At 41.2% G+C, this 22,449-nt stretch overlaps 1 protein-coding gene across 1 annotated transcript; it reads left to right on the top strand.

Moving 5' to 3' along the window:
- Nucleotides 1-5,068: 5,068 nt before the first annotated feature.
- Nucleotides 5,069-21,409, top strand: LOC311035475 (voltage-dependent calcium channel gamma-1 subunit-like). Its single transcript, XM_084043711.1, has 4 exons — nt 5,069-5,710; nt 14,532-14,606; nt 18,300-18,452; nt 19,648-21,409. The coding sequence occupies exons 1-4, from the start codon at nt 5,467-5,469 to the stop codon at nt 19,878-19,880; spliced, it is 705 nt and encodes a 234-aa protein (XP_083899837.1). The 5' UTR covers nt 5,069-5,466; the 3' UTR covers nt 19,881-21,409.
- Nucleotides 21,410-22,449: the final 1,040 nt, after the last annotated feature.

Genomic DNA, 22,449 nt, shown 5'->3' with positions numbered 1-22,449 from the left:
TCCCGGACGCTCCTAGCCCGAGTTACGGCATTTTATGTGAGCTGCAGTGGCAGGGGGTCCTCCACTGGGGGCGCCACCACTTTTGCATCCGTTCTGGAGCACCAGGAGTGGGTGGTCCCCGGGAATGCCCCGTGAGCAGCCCCGTTGGGGTGGTCATTTGGTAATTTGTCCACATGTGCTCATTTTTTACACTTGGGGGTCCCCGAGGCAGCTGGGGGTCCCTGGAGCTCCGGGGGTCCTTGGAGGGTGTAGTTTGGCAGGTAAGGAGTGTGTGTGCAAAATCTGGCATGGATCGGGGCAACGGGTGCGGAGATATGAGCAGGGCAAAAGTGTGACGTGCTGATTTTTTACACTTGGGGGTCCCCGAGGCAGCTGGGGGTCCCTGGAGCTCCGGGGGTCCTTGGAGGGTGTAGTTTGGCAGGTAAGGAGTGTGTGTGCAAAATCTGGCATGGATCGGGGCAACGGGTGCGGAGATATGAGCAGGGCAAAAGTGTGACGTGCTGATTTTTTACACTTGGGGGTCCCCGAGGCAGCTGGGGGTCCCTGGAGCTCCGGGGGTCCTTGGAGGGTGTAGTTTGGCAGGTAAGGAGTGTGTGTGCAAAATCTGGCATGGATCGGGGCAACGGGTGCGGAGATATGAGCAGGGCAAAAGTGTGACGTGTGTGACGGAGGGACGCACGGACACCTGGAGCAGGTTTCTATAGTAAATGCGACCTACGGTCGCAATTAATTTCATCAGACACGCCCCCTTCCAAAACAAACCCATTGTAACTTCAAACCATGATAGATTCATCAAATACACCCGTCCTTGGTTCTGATGACTCATACTGCCCTCCCAATATGGGGATGTGTTTTTTCATTTCATTTATTTTATACATTTTTTTATTGTATTTTATTTTTTTCATTTTCCCCCCCAAAAAAATAATAACAATGAAAAACATTGAAAAAACACTGTCTCCACTTATAAGAAGGACAATATCAGTCACCAGAACCAAGGACAGGTGTTTTCGATGAATCTAACATGGTTAAAAGTTTGAAGCTACAATGGGCACTGCACACACGTAAAGTTGTACGTAAAAGTTGATAAAAAGTAAAAAATACCTAAAAGTTGAAAAAAAGAGTAAAAATACTTAAAAGTTGTAAAAATCATTAAAAAATACTTTAAAGTTAATAACGTGATTAAAAATACTTTCAAGTAAATACATTGAGTAACAACAACTTAAGAGTACTTAAATTGAGTAAAAATACTCAGTAGTACTTCAAATGAGTAAATAATACGACTACAAATACTCTTTTTGTACCGCCTCAATACCAGTTTGAATGCCAGCGCCCACACATCAAATTGATTTGTACCAACTGAATGACAGCACACACTCATCAAACCACCATGAGGCCGATTTTTGATACACATTTTCTTTATATTGCTCCTACAGATTTCATCCAAACCACGTGCCAATCAGTACACATTATCTGTATAGTTATGTGATCAAGACGTATGTCAGATTTGTCATATTTCATTCTGATTGGCTTCCAAAGTTTGAGGAAGTTTTCAAAACAGCCCTGGGCAGGAAACCCAGCCTGGCGGGGATCTGCGCTTGTGTTTTATCATTTTGACAGATATTTAGAAATATGTCCGTTAATTTAGTTCAGTTAGCAGAACACTTCCATTCCATGACTGAAAGCTCCTGCCCTATCCTCATTCAGAAGGTTGAGTTATCTTAGGTGGGATTTATGGTGAGTTCAAGGAGACTTAGCAGTTTGTAAAATAGGATACACGGCTCAGTCTGAAATTGTATTGACAATGAAACAGACACTGCTCTGTGATACTTGTAGCGCCCAAGTCCTATACTTGAGGTGCTATTTAAGTGTAGTGTCAAAAGTCCTGTACTTCTGGCACTATACTGGTTGCCGAGGAAGTTCTGAGGTGTGCTCAAATACTGAAGGTCCAAACGTCCATGGAATTCATAAATAATGTTTTATTCTCTGTAGCCTTGTCGTGCCAATCACTTTAGCATACATTAAATCAACACATAAACAAATAAACACAGGATACAGACCACCAGCTCTATCAAACACAGTCAAAAGCTGTTTGCCTCTGCCACTGGCAACACCTGACGCTGATTACAGACCTTGTTAAGTACCTAGGCAACCTTGGCCTTGACCGCACCCTGCGGTGATGTCATCAATTAAGACACAATCATAGAAATGGCTCAAATGGCTCTTACAATACTGATCTGCTGTTTTTAAAATGTCTGTAAAGCACTTTGTAACATTGTTTAGAAAAGCGCTATACAAATAAATTCATTATCATTATATCAGCACACTCTCATTTCACACTTTCATATTAACGTGTTGACAGTCTCCTTTCATCTGTGGTTTTATGTTCTCTAAATTAATTTGCGTTGTGGATAGTCTTTAATATGTGAACATATAATACCCCTTAAATTTTTAAATATTTACCCTAATATGAAGTGGAGATTACTGCGCTACAAAAACCTATTTAGTGAACTTCTAAAATAATTCCCACAAAGTCTTTGAATATAATGTCAAATTGCAGAACATTTCATCACTATTTTCTAAGACCCCCATCACGCCCCCGTTCAAATTTCAACCCCCCCCAACACACACACACACACACACACACACACACACACACACACACACACACACACACACACACACACACACACACACACACACTCTACTGGCCAACCAATTGCAGCAGTGCCTCTGTGTGACGCTCTGCAGCCCTTCAGCAAGTTTTCTTGAGCTGCAAGGGCTCCTCAACTTTCACTGCAAGCATGCACTCATTCACACTGGAGAGTTTACCACCAAGGGAAGTGGGTCACAATTCTTTTAGAGAGTATCGAAGTGGGCCATGTCTTAAAAAAGATAAACAGAGAGGCACCATTTGTGATTAATTGAAGGGGATGTTCTTTTAAACTATACTGACTGCTCTGCTCCTTTTTTTTCCCCCATCCCCCCTCCCCCAGTTTAGTCATTGCCAATTCCCCCTGTGTGTAGAGTCACTGTCACACTGCCAACCGCTACTTGTTGATCTTGGAGAGGGTGTAGACAACCACATGTCTACTTCGACACACATAAAGTCTCCAACCGCTTATTTTCACCTGACAGTGAGGGGTTCCACTGGAAGGGCGGAGGTAGGCTAATGCTCACAAAGGAACATGCTACCCCTCCCAGTTCCACTCCCTGCTGAACAGACCAATCTGTAGGAATTGCTCGTGCAGCGACAGAGATCGGCCTCCTCTGCCGGCTTGCTTAATTAATTGATTGATTGATTGATTGATTGATTGATACAATGCATTAATTCATACGTGTGTGTGTGTGTGTGTGTGTGTGTGTGTGCGTGCGTGCGTGCGTGCGTGCGTGCGTGCGTGCGTGCGTGCGTGCGTGCGTGCGTGCGTGCGTTTTGTTCCATCCTCGTGGATCGGACAAGAGCAAGAAAACAATAGAGGATATGCGCATGCTTAAAGTGAATGGCACATCGAGTGGCAAATCGAGTGGCAAAGCAACATGCAAAGTGAGTTTAACATTGTTTAATGTTGTTTAATGCAATCAGATATGACTTTTCTGTTTGGATGCATGGGCTGTCAAGGCCAGAAAGTATTTTTTTGACACTCAGTAGGCATTCCTGCATAACTTCCGGGTTTGATGATGATGTCACACGCATATCCTCTATATCGTAACGTAAAACAACACACACACACACACACAATTCCTCTTGGGGGACAGAATAGCAGTGCACCAGTAGTACTGCAAGCAATTTATGTTGAGTCTGCACTCTGCAGTGTGCTTCCGTTGAAGTGCAAACTACCATACACTGTGACTATGAAATATTACGTCCAGCTACAAAGACAATCTAGATGAAAGCTATGTTGATTTTACCAATTAAACTTCGCTTACTGTATTAGAGTGGCCTTTCTTTCTCTATTTATTTGCAAGGACAGTGGACAGTTTAATAACTGTCCCCAAATTAGCCCCTAAGGTTTCATCTGTCGTACCAAGGCAAAGGGACAGAGAGAGATTAATTTAAGGTTTTTAAGCCTTGAGGGCAGTTGCGATAAGACCTGATTTAGATGACACAATAGTGAAAGTGGTGCACTCAGCATGTAAAGCAAGCATGCCCAGTTGTAAACAGAATGTGATCTGTGGATAGTCCGGCAGGCTTCACTAAAGGCCAATATCATTCCCTCAGGGAAAGTTGAGAGGGCTGGAGTTTGACTGCTGCACTCTATAAACATCCAGCTCTTCCTTATAAATAGTTTAGAAAGCCAGAGCCTCGCTGAGCAGCCAGGAGACAATGGTATAGTGCAACAGAGAGAGAGCATGCAGCTACAGTACCATAGATGGATGGAGCCATCAGAAAACACTTTCGATCTGACCTGCCATACGGAGTGTGAATGTGGAAAATATGGACAGCAACCACAGCCAAATGCTTAAAGCAACCATGCATAAGAGATGGGTTTACTGGAGGGAAATTGCCCTAGTTTGATAATGAGGCCTGCGAGAGGTATAGGCTGATGATGGTGGTGGGTGGTCCTGGGAAGAGAAAGTCAATAATTAAACTGTACAGGTGATTCTTTCAGAGAGAAGACAATGTGTGACATTATGACAACACAGCAGTGAGGATGAAACATAATTACAGACATTGGCAGTAGCTGAAATGGGCTGTCTTTACTCTTGACACACTGCGTGTGCACGTGCGTGCGTGCGTGCGTGCGTGTGTGCATGTGTGTGTGTGCACATCAGCTTCTCACCACAAAGAGCACTGTGAGGAAATCAAACCGCGGGGAAAAATGAATACATGCACTGCAAAGAACTGTCTGCGTGAGTTGGTTTATTATGGCGCTTCATGCACCCCCACCTGTGCTGTAACGTGAGAGGCGGGCAGCCCAACAACTTGACTCACTGGTCTCATTTATAGCACCCACCCCACCCGGACGTTAGACTCCCCCTGCCCAACCCCACCCCACCCCGGCGGCCGCCCACGGCAGTTAGTTAGTGTGGTCATCAACTTTCTTGATCAATCTCAACAGCTGTGGCTCTGAGCTGGCAGTTGTGCGACAGCGGGCAGGGAGAAGGGGAGTTGAAACTAGGGCATAGTAGTAGCAGCCTGGCCCCTTTCCCTTCAAACCAAACGCACACATTTGCAGCACAGGGACAAGAAGAGAGACAACTTAAGTGGAGATAATACAGACAAAGGAGAGGCTTGCTGTGGTTGCTGAGGAGAGAAGCCCCCCTCCCTCCCTCCCTTCTCCTCACACGCTCATCTCTCCAGGACAGAATCCAGAATCCATCTACAGAGCCAACATCATCTCCTCGAGGCCTTTGAGGGTAGCCCTTGTTTTTTCTGGAGGGGGGTTGAGTCTTTTGGGTCCTTCGTTGTTGGTTTTTTAACTCAGGAAAAGGAGCGGCTTGTAAGAGGCGCGCGAGCCAAGTGGCAGCATGCATAAACGTACCAAGATAAACATCGCCATCTTCGTGCTCCTGGTGGGCATGCTGTGCATGTTCACGGCGGTGGTGACGGACTACTGGGCCGTGCTCAGCCCGCGGGTGGAGCCCACCCAACTCAACCAGACGTGTGAGGCGGCCCACTTTGGCCTGTGGAGACTGTGCAAGAAGTACATCTACATGACCGAGGACAACTATGTGGAGGGGCGCGGTTGTGGGCCCCTGAGCCTACCTGGAGGTGAGAGATCTGACAGGACCCATTGCTGAGTCAACCATGAGGTCTTTGGTGGTCACTTGAGTGAGATTATCCTTAACAATGACTCATATACAGTGTAGTGCTGGTGTCTCAAGGCATTGTTTTCTGACTGACAGCTAGAAAGGGCCTCATGCTTTTCAGGAGTGACCAAGGTAATGAGTGAGTCTCATCTGAAGGATGAAATACAGAGGGTTTTTGACTGTGTAAAACCAAAAGCTACAACGAGAGTATACGATGGTGCATTGGGGAAACCCAGCCCAGACAGAACTCGTCAGGTTTCTAAAAATAGAGCTTTTGATCGCTGGGCAGGTCATATGACCATAGCCTACAAACTTCACTCTGACTGAAGATTAAGAGAGATTTAAAGAGAGATTTCTATTCTAATAATGTTTGGCGGACCCACCTAAAGTAGTATACTATATAAGGGGAATCAATACACGTGTTGGTGAATTGTAAGCTATGCAAGATGTAAATAACATCTGCTGCTTGTATAAACCAAGCACACTCTCTGGCTCTGTATCCCTGCATGCTTGTCTAATGGAACAAGAGTGCATTCACATTCACACGAAACCTTGAGGATCTTGATTCTTTTCAGCATCTAAAAGCTTCTATAAAACAGATTCAAACAATACAACATACAAATGCAACAACATCAATTGTCGGAGCACTTTTTCATTTATTCCATAACATACCAGTTTGGTTAGTTTCATCTAAATAATGCTTTTTTTCCCAAGTTCTTCTCAAAGATATTGCTTTTAGTTTTTAGTTGATATGTCAGTTTTATCGATTGAATCCCAGATCATTTAAAACCATGGTTCTCTCCCTGGAGGCTCAGCTTCATACCAGTTTCTTGTTATAGCTTTTTTGCCAGATATCTTTTTCTTCTTTGTACAGCCTTCTCAATTATCCCTACGTACATCACAGCACAGTTGTTTGGAATGACATATTCCATAATGTCGTCAACTGTTGCATTTTCATTATTCAAGAAAGACTTTAAAGGTGTTGTAAAAGTGATTTTTGTTTGTTTGTTTGTTTGTTTGTTTGTTTGTTTGTTTGTTTGTTTATTAAAATAAGTGTTAAAATAGTTTTATTCTTATAGTAGCCATTGCTACAGACAGTGTTTGTTCAGTAACAGAGATATCCCTGTCTCTCCAGCTCTTTAGTAAGCAAAAAATGCTTTTCAGGTCAGGATACCAATTTGATCCAATCAGGAGAGAGAACACATACAATATACAAGATAAAGTGAAATTGGAAGGGATGAAACAAAAATAATTAGCAGACAATTTTTGAACTGGGTCACTATAAAAAATAAGCAGATGAATGGGATATCTTTCCTTATTGGATGAAATTGGTGTCCCACCTGAAAATGTATTTTCTTTTTTACTAAAGAACAGGAGAGATGGGGAGACCCCTGTTACTGAACAAACACTATAGCAATGATTACTATCAGCACATAGAGCTTTATTTCTAACAAAATGCTTTTTGTTTTAACCAAAAATCACTTACAGCACCTTTAATTTAGTGTAGCTCCAGCAATGGGTATGGTTTTTATGTATAATGTTGAGCTTCCTCTACTCTCTCCTAATGCTTTGTAGAAGTTCTATTGTTTATAACGGATTCCGTTATTAGTTTATCATCGTACTGAAGATTATTCTTCCTGGGGTCCACACAAAAGACAAGACATGAACAAAAAGACAATAACAACAAAGGAAAAGATCAAGTGGTTAAAACAAAGGAAAGGTTGAGATGATCCAAGATCTTCCCTGGTGATGTGTATCCACTATAATTTTAATTCTAACCATTCAAGATCTGTGTTGGTGTCAGTTTTCACCTCTTTCATAAAATAATCCAGATTTTTTAAGTATCTAAAGATACTTTTAATTCTCTCTCTCTCTCTCTGTAGATTATATTTCCCAATGATCTTTTTAAAGATTTTACCCTAAGATACATTGCAGAGGTTTCAAAAGCAATGCATACAAGGACATTTTGTATTGTGTTGTTTTTCAATGAAGATTGATACAACTATAGTGTTGATGGATGTTTCCTTTCTAACCCCCGCCCTTAAGCATCAGAGCAACAAGCAACAAGCAACAAGCAAGCACAACATAACATCCCCTGATGCGGGAGATAGATTGAGTTCGCCAAACATGTTTACTGTGACCCAGAAATGTAATTTAAATTTTAAAATAGTCCTCATGGAGCTTGAAGTTGTGCTGAATACACATCTTACATAAGTTGTGTTAAATCACAACTGTTGGCCCTAAGAAGATGTAACGTTGCTGTGAAATCCTTGAAACAAACTCCATAGTAAACTCCATGCGTAGACAAAACTGTTGCTGTGACCTCGGAACTTAAGTCATCCTTGGAAAAGAGCAATGCAAACTTAAGCTCAGCTAGCACTGTGAGTGGCGGTCAACCTCAGCTTATTACAGAACTGGTAAAGTGATATAGTACAGGATGCATATGATTTATTGAACCTTTATTGTGAAAGAAACAGTAAAAAAGTTTAAATCTCAATCAGCTCAAAGTCCCAATCCTTTGAGCTTGTTATTTGTTCGCCTAAGACACAGTTTTAAAATGATTGTTGTGCTGCCATAGCAGCCTTTGTATGCAATGTAATGACCTTGATAGAAGCCTTTGCCTATAGGAACTCCAACTCCAGTGCACTAGACGCTTCAGTGATCATCACGCCCAGCACACTCATCTGTAGTAGGATAGCTTATACCCTTGCATCTTAGCAAAGCTGCTAACTTTTGATCCCTAGCAGCTTGGCTGTCACAATCCTGCGTTGTGTCAACATGACAAAACCCAGATACCGTAATGAGAGTTAAACAACAAGAGTTGATTCCATAAACTTCAGTGATGGTGAGTATGTGCTTTGGACCACCCACTGTAGGTTGATACAGTGTAGGTAGGTCCATACAATGAAGACAAAACAACAGTGGACAGTCTTATGCCCTGACAAATACAGTAACGTAGTTACAGAACATAGTGTAGTCACTTACAGAACTGTCAGAGTCAGGTTATTAGGTATAATTGCTGTCAAGACAGCCATATAGTGTGCAGTCACAGACGTGAAAACCAATATCTGTGATTTTTATCTTTTTCTTTTCTGGTGTGCACAGTGTTCATCAGACCACCGACAGGGGATAAATATAGGCTGTGTAAATACCCAGCTGTCTTGGGTGGAAGCCGTAGGGGGGAGTCAAGTGTGTCCACAAGCCCAGCAACCCTGAGTGACAAGGACACTTGCGAGAGCCAGGCATAGCTCTCGATCCCCTTGTGTACCGGAAAGCCGCTCCCACGAGACTAACCCCTAAACCTGCACCTCCGGGTGGCCGATAGCCTTTCAAATAATTTTAACACTCCCTGGGAGGGGCCGAAGGCATGACGCGAGTGAAAAGCACCGTCGAGATTTGGCTTAGCTCCATCGTAACTGTGGCAACCTACCAGTACAGGGATGGGCACTGCCTGAGGCGGTGCAAACAATGTCTGGTTAATGCTTAAACACTGAAATGGTTTTCCATACAGAATGATTGCATGGTTGGATTGACCATTTAAAGCACTGGTTTGCCTTATTTGGACACACTGTGTAACCTATAGTCCCTTTAAATTTAGGTGTGTGCAATCATGTTGGTTCGGCTGGATTTAAACATGAGGCAAATCCCAAGGGCATTTATGACCAGGCTCATGTTCAGATGCTGGCATGCCACACGTCTGCTATATGAGTGTTAAATAGCTGATAGTATGCTGATAGTACTCATTGCTATAGAGGGTTTGTTCAGTAACATGAAACTCCATGTCTCTCCAGCTCTTCAATGAACAGAAAATGCCTTTTCAGGTCGGTATACCAATTTTATCCAATCAGGAGAGAGAACTCACACAGGATACAGATGGAAGTGATGACACAAAGAAATGAGCAGATACAATTGGATTTTGTCTGTTCATTTCTTGGATTGGATTCCAAGAAATACAATTTAAACTGATAAATGATACTCTGGCTGAAACTGGCAACCCACCTGAAAATTTATTTTCTGTTGACTAAAAAGCTGGAGAGGAGGGGAGACCCATGTTACTGAACAAACACTCTATAGCAATGATTACTATAAGAACATAACGCTTTAAAATAACAAATAACTTAAAAGATCACTTACCTTTAAGTATTTTTTTAAAAGCATGTACTCTTGAATACTTAAGTATTTTTAAAAGCAAGTACTCAAGTGCTCTAACTCAAGTAACTATTTGACAGAGCAACTTTGAGTACTGGGGTCGAGTACTTGTCCACCACTGCATGTGTGAGTACGGACGTGCGTGCACGCACACATCGTCTCACACACACACAACAGGTGTGACCCAATATAGGCGACATATTATGCTGTGGAGGTCTCTACACACCAGGCTCAGCTCTCAGGCTTGATTAAATAAGATGACAGTTAACGTGCAAGCACTGAGGTGACAATGACAGTGTCACTTCATTGCTAGCACGTTAAGTGTGCAGGGCAGCTGATGGTGTCCTAGTCTGATGTCTGGGGATAAAGGATAGCTCTATTAAAAGGTACAAGTGGTTTCCACAAAGCTTGGCCCCAATCACTGCAGGGTAATGTCGAATACTGCCATGTGTGTGTGTGTGTGTGTGTGTGTGTGTGTGTGTGTGTGTGTGTGTGTGTGTGTGTGTGTGTGTGTGTGTGTGTGTGTGTGTGTGTGTGTGTGTGTGTGTGTGTGTGTGTGTGTGTGTGTGCGTGTGTGTGCGTGCGTGCGTGCCATACAGCAGGCCACATTTTTGGGATGATTTTTTGACATGAAACTAGTTGAATGGAGACATTGGGCCCGATTCATGAACCGTACTTACGAACAAATTTGTTCTTAGACCCACTTAAGAAGTTTTTTAAGAGATTTTGGCATTCACAAATGTTTTCTTAGCTGTTCTTAAGTTGTTCTTAAGTTAAGAAGAAATCTACGCATACTAGAGAGCACTCTTAGGGTGGCCTTTGAGTTCTTAAGTGTGATATGTTTGTGCAAAAATAATTAATTCTCGAAGTTTCTTCAATTCTACAGTTGTATAATATAGGATTTAAATTACAATAATATTTTTATCATATCTTTAGAGCAAAAAAGGTTCTCAAAGGTGTGGTCTGGAGACCCCCAGGGGTCCTTGAAGCTGTTCCAGGGGGTCCACAGCAAACGAGGAACAGTTTAATCACTTTAACCCTATTTTATACTTTGTTTGAAAATAGCTGATCTACAAGCTCACAACGCGTCCTATTACTGGCAATTTTGAACTTGTAGATCGGCTATTTTCGAAACATTTTGATCAATCTTGAAAACATTTCCCTAGCAGAAAATATTTTCAGGTGGGGGTCTGCAGCCAAATGCATCTAACCCAAACAGACCCGGTTGAGTTGAAGCCCAAGCCCCATACCCACCCCATAACCCCCCACCCAACCCACCCTCATCGCCCCCCCATACCCCCACCCCCATATCCCGACATTCGCCACACCCCCATTTTCAAGTCCCCTTCCTACCTGAAAGCCCCCCTATACCCACCCGTCACACCCATCCCCATACCCTACACAGCCCCCTACACCCCTCCTTGCACCACCATATCACCCACCACACCCCTATTTCCACCCCATTACATACCAAGCAGCTGCTACCTTAAAGACCCTCCATATCCACACACCAGCTTTCAGTAATAAAATGTTTTATATCCACTACTAACGCTACTCCTGAACATGAAATATGGATAACATTTTTAACAGCTAATTTCAGCAAATTTAAATTGATGTCGAGTGGTGATATGTTGATTAATGTGAGAGAAATAATAAAATACATTCATCAATTAAATAAAATAATTTGCTGTTCACTTCAGAAGTACCTCCACAGAAATATTTATTTATTTTTATGTTTGGAGTCTGGTGTTCTTCCACCATCTTTAGGCTTTAGTTTTGGTATTCTTTACTTTATTCTCTCAACTTTATTTCTCTGTGTGATTTCCTGTGATTTCTGTGTGCAGCAATCACACACAGGTGTGACTGCAGGCAGAGCCATGCAGTCATGCCTTATATGGGGATTGGTGGGGAGGCTCCCTATGGTAATTAGGATTAATAACTGGCACACCCCTTCAAGTTACGAGGATGGTGATTCATCATCATCAAGAACATAGTTACGAACAATTCTGCCTTTTAAGAACGTTTCATGAATCTGACTCGACTTCTCTTAGGAATTCACATAGGAAGAAATTTAAGAAGACAACTTACGAATTTATTGCTGAATGAGGCCCATTGTGTCTAATTGGGGACTAAATTGATTTTACGGCAGCTAGCTTAAGGGCTAAGGGTTAGATTGATTCTGATTAGGTTTAGGGTAAGGGTATATTAAAAGAATGTCAATGAAGTTGATGCAATGTCCCTAAAATGTTCCATTTTGTGTCATTTGTGTTTGTGTTGTTAAAAACGGAGTGCCGTGATTTTCAGTGATTCCCCCCCCCCCTAAAACATAATCATCAGGTATTATGGTTATACTAGGAGGAAGAGTTTTTTCAAAAAAGTGTACAGAAAGTGTTAAAATTATGTTTTTATGTGGACACGCCTCCAGTTCATTAAGTATACCTGGTTCTCACCTTAGCACCTCCTCCACCACCTTAGCACCACCCACCTGTCCTAGTCCCTCCTCCTCCTCATGCCCACACCTGTTGTGTTATGATAATGAGGGGGAGGGTATACTTTTACGGTGTCATTAAAGTGCTGTTTTTCTATTGGCACGTTTGACCCTCAAGGTTTCAGCCTCCAGGAAGAAACACAAAATAGTCAGAGAAGACATAAAACACCATAAAAACACCACCAGGGGGCTTAATGAAGTTCTATCAACCTCATAGACACATGAAAAACAGAAAAAGTGCAAAACCATGGCACCACCTCTTTAAGAAGCACTGTTATATAAATGTGGGAACCAATCATTTGTCAGCATTCAAGAGTAAGCTTGAGTGTGGTAAATTATGTTGTTACCTAAGAATAAATCCCAAGTAAGAAAACATTGGTGTGGTGAATGTCAGAATCTTGTCAGAATCATGAAAACTGCATAAGTGGGGCTTAAGAAGAAATTTGTTCTTAAGAATGGTTGGTGAATGAGGCCCATTGTCAGTGTGAAAAGCAGTTGAGCCTGTTGCTTAGTAACAACTTTTTTTTCAATTTCCAGGATGTTCTCATTCATAAAAACATCCTCTCTCCATGTGCGGCCGGCAGAGTAGAAGCTCCAACAGTTAATGCAAAATATGTCCTTTTGGACAATATTTTCACCTTTTTTTAACTAGTTCTTTCCTAATACAGTTGTTTCTGTTTTCTGTAAAGCGACTTTGAGTATCTAGAAAAGCGCTATATAAATTGTATGTATTATGTATGTATTAATATGCCTCTACATAAGCATCACATGTGCATCTAATTGAGCCTTCCATGGAATAATTCAGAAACATTATAACAAAACATGTCACAAATGCGTCACCTACTGTACATACATGTAAGATACATTGTATTGCCTTAAAAGGGCAATCCTTGTAATACATTGCTATGTGGGTTCTTGGGAAAACGACTATTATCCCAGCATGGACCATCATGCTCTAGCACAGATGTGATACTCAGATGTGTACTTCCACATGAAAGCATCTTGAGGCATGTGCCATGCTGAGAGTAGATGAGAGCAGGGATTAACATGTATGTAGTAATGTATGTATGTATGTATGTATGATGTATGTATGTACACGTATGTATGTATGTATGTATGTATGTGAGAAGTCCTGGTGGAATGAAGCCAAATCCCTGAGTATGACAATCAAGTTTCGCAGGGAGGACCTTTATGTTTTTTCCATGAAGCGTAGTTCCAGATTTGTTTATGCAATACTCAATTCTCTGTTCATAAAACCAGTACACTTGCTACAGTATGCTATGTGTGCTATTTATTTCAAACCCCCATCTGCAAGCACACAAGATACGTGAAATGCTTTGATGGGAATACCAAGTTCCAAACCCCTCTCCACACCGGTGAAAGATGTCTTCATATGGTACTTCCGGCATGCCATCAAAGAGTGGTGTGACCCCTGCACCACACAACCTCACTGTGTGATCCCGTAAACCCGGACGGCTTTGCTTGGGTCTATAGACAAATACCAAAGGTTTAGCACTTTATGCATTGAACACAGTCAATGAGATTAGCAAAGTACAGACATTACCATAGTACTGTACCTCTGCAAATAAAGACAGACCAGGATCCAGTGGCACAAATGTTAGCAGTAACATTATCTTAACCAAGTCATTTGGCGTGCAGGGGGGAGCAAGTATCAGAAACAGAAAACAAATTTAGAAACACTTCATAGCCATGAGTTTCATATGCAGAATTAGCTTTGGCAGACAACCCAGCATTAAACGATTAACACTGGACATCAGGGACAGTCAAGAATCGCTTATAAAGCAACGGCAGAAGATGCATTGACAAAGTAGGCTATAGATAAACTAATACAAGTAAGAAAAAATTGGTGAAAGTCTGAATCGTTATGTGTCATTGTGTGGGTGTTACAAAGACATTTCTTCTTAAGGTTTTTATAATAATTGTAATAATGTGTATAATACTGATTTTGTAGACATTTATTGAATACATATTGTACAGGATATCCATGTGATCAACTGCACATTGTTATGTGACTTTAATGATTTTGAGACGCATTACTGCCACACAGCAGCGTGATGAATGGAATTACGCAGAATGATGTGTCCAAGAACTATTGAACTAACCCACATTCTCTCTTGTTTCACAGAGGAGAACTGTACTTACTTCGCACATTTCACTCCTGGACAAGATAGTGAGATCTTGGATTATAAGACACAAAAAGGTATGGATCGTTTTACATTTCATCTATGTGCAAACGCATTGGTCTTATTGGTTTTTATTGTTTTTTAGCAGAGCAGCAGCCTATTGTTTGCATCACAGAAGGATGGATGGATATAAATCAATACACACATTATTTTGTTAAAAAACAATGCAGGCCTGTTCTATGAGACACCAATGTGAAATACATTGTCTTTGTAATGGATTTATATAAATATGCCTATAGACTTATTAGGGTAACCTCTTCATGTTTATCCATGGACAGTGGAGTAATGTCTCTTATTTCCTTGTTTAGAATCAATCTACCAGAATAGATTGCAGCATGACATATAACATAAATTATTCCACATTTAAAGAGAAAATGGTCTGCTGATAATTTGTGTAAACCTAAAGACATATTGTTTAAGTAAGAGTAGCTATATGTCAAAACCGTATGTCACACAATCCTTAGCCAACAGACAAAGATCTCCCCAGACACAGCTGAGGTCAGTCACACAACTGGTCTGGTTTATTGTCGTGAGTTTTTTCTTTTTCTTTTTTTTTTTCAACCGAACAGTTCACTATTATGGCAAAAAAAACACTTCCTTTTGATTTATTTTGGAAAGATTTCTGCCTGAAGATATTCAAATCTGGGATAAGTTCGGGGAGGGATTAATATACTAGGTCAAGTGTGTAAAATTACATTTTTCTTTGTTTTCTTTTTAATCCCCATTCCTTCCATTCTTACTATCCATGGCGTATTTATCCATTCTTCCATCCTTACTTATTTTACAATCTTTAAACCCTTCTTGCATCAGTTTCTCCACCCTCCATTCACCTAGAACAAGAAACAAATCCAGCAGTACAACAGTAGCCGGCTACAGAGTTATCTCTCCTGGTGACACAGTTTTTGCCGTTATTTTAGCATTTTTATTTAGGAGCTAAATTATAATCCAGTCTCTCTTGTAGAGAGAGATGTAGAAAGACTGGAAGCACATAGCACATGGCTCTCTAGTCAGAGAAGTGGAGACAATATTGATTATGTGGTTGATCCAATACTGGCACAAAGATGTGTCAACTATTGACATGCAAGATACAAGAACACCAGGAACGCAAATTGACTTCAGCACAAAACAGTGCCGAGACATACAATGCAGTAGCCAACACACCATCTAGACCTCCTGTTATGTATCAACCCCCAGTCCTCTCTCCTCCTTACATCTTCTTCCCAATGACCCAGCTGGAATGTTGGACCCTTTACATGCATGGTCTATGACAGCTTCTATGTACTGTGCATTAGGCCCGAGCACATGTAGAGTTTATTGTCATACCCAATTATTAGGGTGTACATGTGGCGCCCTCTCTGCATGCTCTCTCTCACTCACACACGCATGCATGCACGCACACACGCACACTCACACACACACACACACACACACACACACACACACACACACACACACACACACACACACACACACACACACACACACACACACACACACACACACACACACACACACACACACACACACACACACACACACACACAGGCTACAGAGCAAACTATGAGATATTTAAGCATATGCGGGCGGACGACAACCCCCCCTGCATCCCTGCATCCAGAAGGCAGCACACAAACACAGACAACCTTATGGCTAGCTCCCAAGGCACGCTGTACAGTAAATTGCTGGATTTACTGCAGTCCCCACCAACATGTAGCGTTATTCACTCTTGAGTGAGCAATTTGGCTATAACATGAAGGCAAGGCATAGCCGTAAGGATGAAAGAACACATTTCAATGGCGGAACCATCCAAGCAGTCAGTGTACAGCTATGCTTGGTATGCCACTGCGAGTTCACTAAAAGGATGCTTGAAAATGATACGGCAACTTATCGTTGGCACTAAGTTATAAAAGACAATGAGGACGTGTTAGATTTGTAAGTGATCCACAACTTTTGGTTTGACCAAGGGGTTTCCCACCATCTAACCATGCATGAATTTCTACACTGATCTTGATGTTGAGAAACTTTGGGGTTTTGTCCCCGAGGTGTAAAAAATAAACATGCTCTTCAGGCAACCAATCTCTCAATTTGCACTCCGTCGGAAAGTGCAGGTTTCTGTTGCCCATCCTCGCCCTGCCAGCAAATGATGGCCTTCCCCAGGGGAGTGCCTGTCTCAGCTGGCCCTGGGCATGGTTCCAAAAGCGAGCGTGCTGCACATCAAAGACTAGCCTCCTACCCCTCATCAGAGCATTTAACTAGAACCGTGAGGGCTGGCTTTAAGCCAATGGGAATTTAAGAAGAAAGTATCCTCCTGTCCACTGCCATAATAAAACATATGATGCAAGATTAAGTGGAGACATAGGATATAGAAAGCTTGTAAATTAAAAATGTGCACGTACAAGGCGCTGTGTCTTGCACCATAATGGTTATATCCAGTGGTGGAAAGTAACTAAGTACGTTTACTCAAGTACTGTACTTAAGGACGATTTTTAGGTATTTTCACTTTACTGGAGTATTTCCAGTTTTCAGTACTTTTACTTCTACTCCACTACATCTCAGAGGCAAATCTTGTACTTTTACTCCACTACAATTATTTGAGAACTTTAGTTACTAGTTACTTTGCAGATATAAATTATTATATTATAAAAACCTCTTTAGCCCTATTTTATACATACGGCTGTTTGAAAATAGCCGATCTACAAGCTCACAACACGTCGCATCGAGATGTGTTGTGAGCTTGTAGATCTGCTATTTTCAAACATTTTAGTGCTTTTACTTTTGGTACTTTAAGTATATTTTGATGCTAATACTTTTGTACTTTTACTCAAGTAACATTCTGAACACAGGCCTTTTACTTGTAACAGAGTATTTTTGTATTGTGGTATTGCTACTTTTACTTAAGTAAAATATCTGAGTACTTCTTCCACCACTGTCTATATCATGAACAGTAGGCGGTATATACCAGTTGCTATGCACATGCACTTTATGTCTAACCTCATGTACATACTGTATGGATGGATGGATATGCGATGTGCAAAATGTAGATACCTTTGTTTTTGATTCTTTCTTTTTCCCTTGCTCCCCCTGCCCCAGACCTACAGACCATGTTCTTAGAATCTATTCTATGGTGACGTTATTCAAACACCACCAGACTGTCACTGAAGGTCACTGACTGCACACATGGTTTAATTCCATAAACAGAGATTAAAACTTTTGGTGAAAATATAAAGAGCCTAACTATATTATGTGCTTTAATGTCAAATGCCAAACTGTAATTCATGGAGAGATAGAACAACAACAACACATGAATAATACATATTCTGTATCTTCTATGCTGATACCTTCCACTATCAGTGACTGTGCGTAGAGACAGATGGTGTTTAGCCATAGTGGCTATCTTTTATAGTGTAGGCTACTTAGAATTTTAGATTCAAGAAAAGTTTTTATTTTTTGTTATAATGCTCATACAAGTGTGTGCAGTGGAATGTTGGAGTGCCAGACTCAGCCACTTATGTGAAAATTTAAAAACCCACAAAGAATCCTGACACAATTACTATACTGCTGTAGTCTGACGTGGTTTACCAATAGCAAAAGTTAATGTTTACATGTCTTTGGATCATGAAGAAAATTAATAGATTAAGAGAAATGATGTAATCAACTTAAGATTATTACTTACTTATTATCCACCCTGTCTCTTTCTTGTTTCTCTTCAGAGTACAACATCTCTGCTGCTGCCATCTCCATCTTCAGTTTGTTCTTCATGTTTTTGGGCGTTCTGTGTGTATTTGGCTCATGCACCAGCAACAAGAAAGGCAAAGGAAGGGACTACCTACTCAAACCTGCTGGCATGTTTTTTGCATTTGCAGGTGAACAAACACCCACGCATCTACACACGCACCCACCCACACGCGCGCACACACGTACGCCTGACTACAGTATGAATTCTTGAAGCAGTTTGTTACATTTCAATTAGCTGCAGACAGTTGAGTGTTAATGGACCACTTCAACCATTTTCAACCGTATCTTTGATCCTCGCTTGCTCATTATAAGATGGCACAACTTCTGCTTACTTGGTGTCTCACTGCTAGACTATCGACAGTTCAGAAACCTGCCTACCTACCAGTGACATCAATGTTTGGGATTCCAAGCTAATAGCAACTGCAGCCTTTCTCTTCCTTGAAAGTTAGCATGCTGAAATAGAAGCCATTGTTCTGGCATTAATAAACAAATGTAAAAAAAAAAAAATAGAATCTTGTTTGAAATGACCAAACCTGCCTACCGATGATGTTTCTGGTAGGCTTCTGAACTGTCCACAGCCCTCCTCTGAGACACGGAAATGGTACCATTTTATAATGAGCATTGGAGAGGATACGAAGATACAGTAGGTTGAAAATGGGCGAAGTGGTCCTTTAAGTAAAGTAAAGTAAGTTCTTGGAAGATCTTTATATATCAAAGACCTTTACATGTTAAATAAAGTATAAGGTCATGGAAAGTGCAACACAGGTCAGAGAAAACATTCTATTTCATGGCATTGATTTTAGAAGTATGACTGCATGTTCAAATTTATGAAACGCCCTGTGCAGACAATATCGGTTCTTAACCAGTTAACTCGTATGCCAATGCCCGTTGGGAATGATGCCCGTTGGGAATGATGGTTATGCAATACCCGTTGTACAGAGTACAGCCAGTCTATGACGTCATACTGATGACATCAGGGATACAGACCTCTATGATACAGACAGACAGACATACAGGGTCCTTGGCAGTTGGAAACATGACAGGTTTGAAGTCAATCGGTCAGACGATACTCAAGCTATGCTTGGGACAGACAGACAGACAGACTGACACACAGATTCTGTGCATTCATAGATGTGGTTTATATGCTAAACAGATGTTTAAAGAAAGATTCTACTAAACAGAAATCAATTTCAACTGGAAAAAATATGGGCTTTCGACAAGAACAGCATGACATGTCCACTGATTCTGACTAATTTTCCCCTTGCGACATGTTCAAGCACGACCTGCAGGTATCACTTCTCAATTTTCCCCTCCTAATTTCAGGTCTCTGTGCATTCGTCTCGCTGGAGGTCATGCGGCAGTCGGTCGCGCGCATGATTGACAGTAAGGACACCATCTGGATGGAGTATGCATACTCCTGGTCCTTCGCTTGTGCCTGTTCTGGCTTTGTCCTCCTCTTCCTCGCTGGCATTGCCTTGGTCATCGTCTCCATGCCGCAGATGCCCCGCAACCCCTGGGAGACCTGCATGGATGCTGAGCCAGAGCAAATGGAGTGACGAAGGCACAGAGAGACGAAGATGACAGGAGGGATCAAGGATGCTGGGGAGGACTACGAGTGTGAGAGTGACTGGCTTTTATCACAGATATCCAATTGAACATGAGAGCAAGTGATTAGCAAAAATACGGAGTGTTCATTTCATTCTGAAAGAATGAAATGAAGACTCCAGATTTTGCTGTGTAGGGTCAAGGTAGAGGAAACCCCAACTGGTGTGAATGGACCAGAATCGTGCCGGGAAGTTCACCACCCTTACTGAGCAAACACAACCATCAAGTGTGGGAAGATCTTACGTTTGGAGTTTCCTATTTTAATCTCATCCTGTATGTTGTGTAGCCTACGTTTTGTATGGAGCTCAAATCAGTTATCAGAAAGTATTTACATACTCTATTGTCTTTTTGTTTTGTTGATCAGGGTGCAAATGCAATATCATGTCTTAGATATTACACATTCACTCAATCACAGTAAAGTAATGGAAAAGTCAGTAGTACTATTTTCAGATTTTCAAATTACCTGAATTATGTAGCAAATTCCACCCATTTGGTGCTCCAATCAGAATAAAACAGACATCATTTGCAGGTACAACTTGACCCAGGGTTGCTGTCATCTGCAGGGCAGGAAATAACATTAACAATGAATAACAATAATATTGACACAAACAGTACAAACTTCACATTTTGAAATGTAATTAATAGAATAGTGAACATTTTCAGATAGCTTGAGTTTATGCACTGTTTTGTATGTTTGTACATAAATGTATTCTCTGACTGAAGTGCTCCTGCAGTCTTCAGCCAACTGCTAGAAATGGAAATATACATTTTAGAAATCCTACGGAGGGTGGCTTTAACAAAATCACTTATTTAGTCATTTCTAACAGATAGGTAGATTTTTACTGAAGTTCTTTCATGAAACAATTGCAAAACTATTTAAGACTTTCATACAGATCACACCTTCAAATGTATTCCTCTCATGGACACGCAAGACCACACTTGAATGCCAAATCAAATTGAGAGGTTCATGAGAAAAAGCCTGCACGATGAGTCTAGTGGGAGTGATTGCACACTAGCAGGGGTGTGTGTGCGCGCATGAATGCTAAACACCCAGACAGACATTCTGAAAGGGTTCAGTTCTAGCAGGTGCACACACAATGTCTCAGACTTGTTTCTTTTACTTGTCAACAGCTACCAGTCGCAAGGGAAGCCACAGTCATACAGAAATATCTGTCGATTTTTTGGGGAGACTGAAACCTTTAAGTTGCCCACTGGTGTCTGCTATAATCTCCCATCGCACACCTTCAGGGTACCATAATTATTATTTACTTATTGCGGTCAAAAACTCTAGCCTAATGGCCAAGACCTATGGAAGACTTACCAAAAAAAAGGTTTAAAAAATGAAAAATGAAGGGGAAAAAGTGCATTTTCATGTTAAGAACAATACTGCTTTTCTATTTCTTATCCTTAGGAATTCTATATACTTTTTTTTGTATTAATCAGAGATGTACAATGCTTTTGAATAAAACTATAGCTTGGATATTGTTTTCATGCCATGTCTGATGTTGGCCTGCATAGATGGGCTGCTGAAGTAGTTGGCAAAACAATTGCTCTCTAATATTCTGACCTTCTCTTTGGATTTGGTGTGTAATACAAAGTAGCAATACAACAATGTAGAATTTTAGGACACTACACTGTATGTTATGGCAAATTCTTTGTAATTAAAAACAAAAACATGTTTTGTTAAACTTGTTTTCAACATGTCTTCTTGAATTCTCAGACTTTTCTACACAGCACAAAAAAGGGATTTACATTTGATATGGTTTCATGTGCTAGACATTGTTGAGCTGAGTGAGATTCTACAGTATTTATTTACTGAGGCTGTTTAAAGTAGTGACATGTGTAATTAATATTGTGAATGGATCCTGGTTGTGGGAATGTCTTTAAAGGAATCTCAAGGTGAGAGGTTTTATGATACTCTAGGTGTCACAGTCAATGGTTCTAGGTGTGTGCCAGCCCCATCATGCATCATTCACTTTGATGAATAACACTTCAAAGTATTGTGTTAAAGCCAAACTGCTTTAATCCCTGCTGTGTGAAAATGATTTCGGCACACAAACGTATAACATTATTAAACTACCGGTTAAACAAAGTTTGAATATTACACGGTTCTATTCCCCCAAACACAGTCCTGAGAATGCTTTTGGTGTGAGACTTATTGGTGTTGCCGCACCTTGGACAGAGCCATTATGTTCCCAACACTACCAGGGCGATTTGAAATAGAATGAGGTGAGAGGATTGAAACACTTTCAGGGACAGAGAGTTAAACCAAGAACCAGGTACACGCCTGAGAAGGTGACCGTCCTCCTCCTACCAAGTGGTGTATGAAGGACATAGGAATTATTGTCAAAATCATTTACACCGACTCAAACTTCTTGAACAGAACTGCAGGCACCAGCTTCTAATTTCTTTGGAGTTGAGTAGAACATAATATGTTTTGCGGTCATTTTGTTAAAGCAAGCTAAAACAATGGTCTGATTCTCCAGGCATTCAAAGACAAATATAACGCACATCCTCCGT

Source organism: Gymnoscopelus microlampas (genome assembly GCF_963454915.1).
Source record: "Gymnoscopelus microlampas genome assembly, chromosome: 2".
Lineage (NCBI taxonomy): Eukaryota > Metazoa > Chordata > Actinopteri > Myctophiformes > Myctophidae > Gymnoscopelus > Gymnoscopelus microlampas.
Note: the sequence above shows the minus strand (reverse complement) of the source record. Positions and strands in the feature narration are given on the sequence as shown.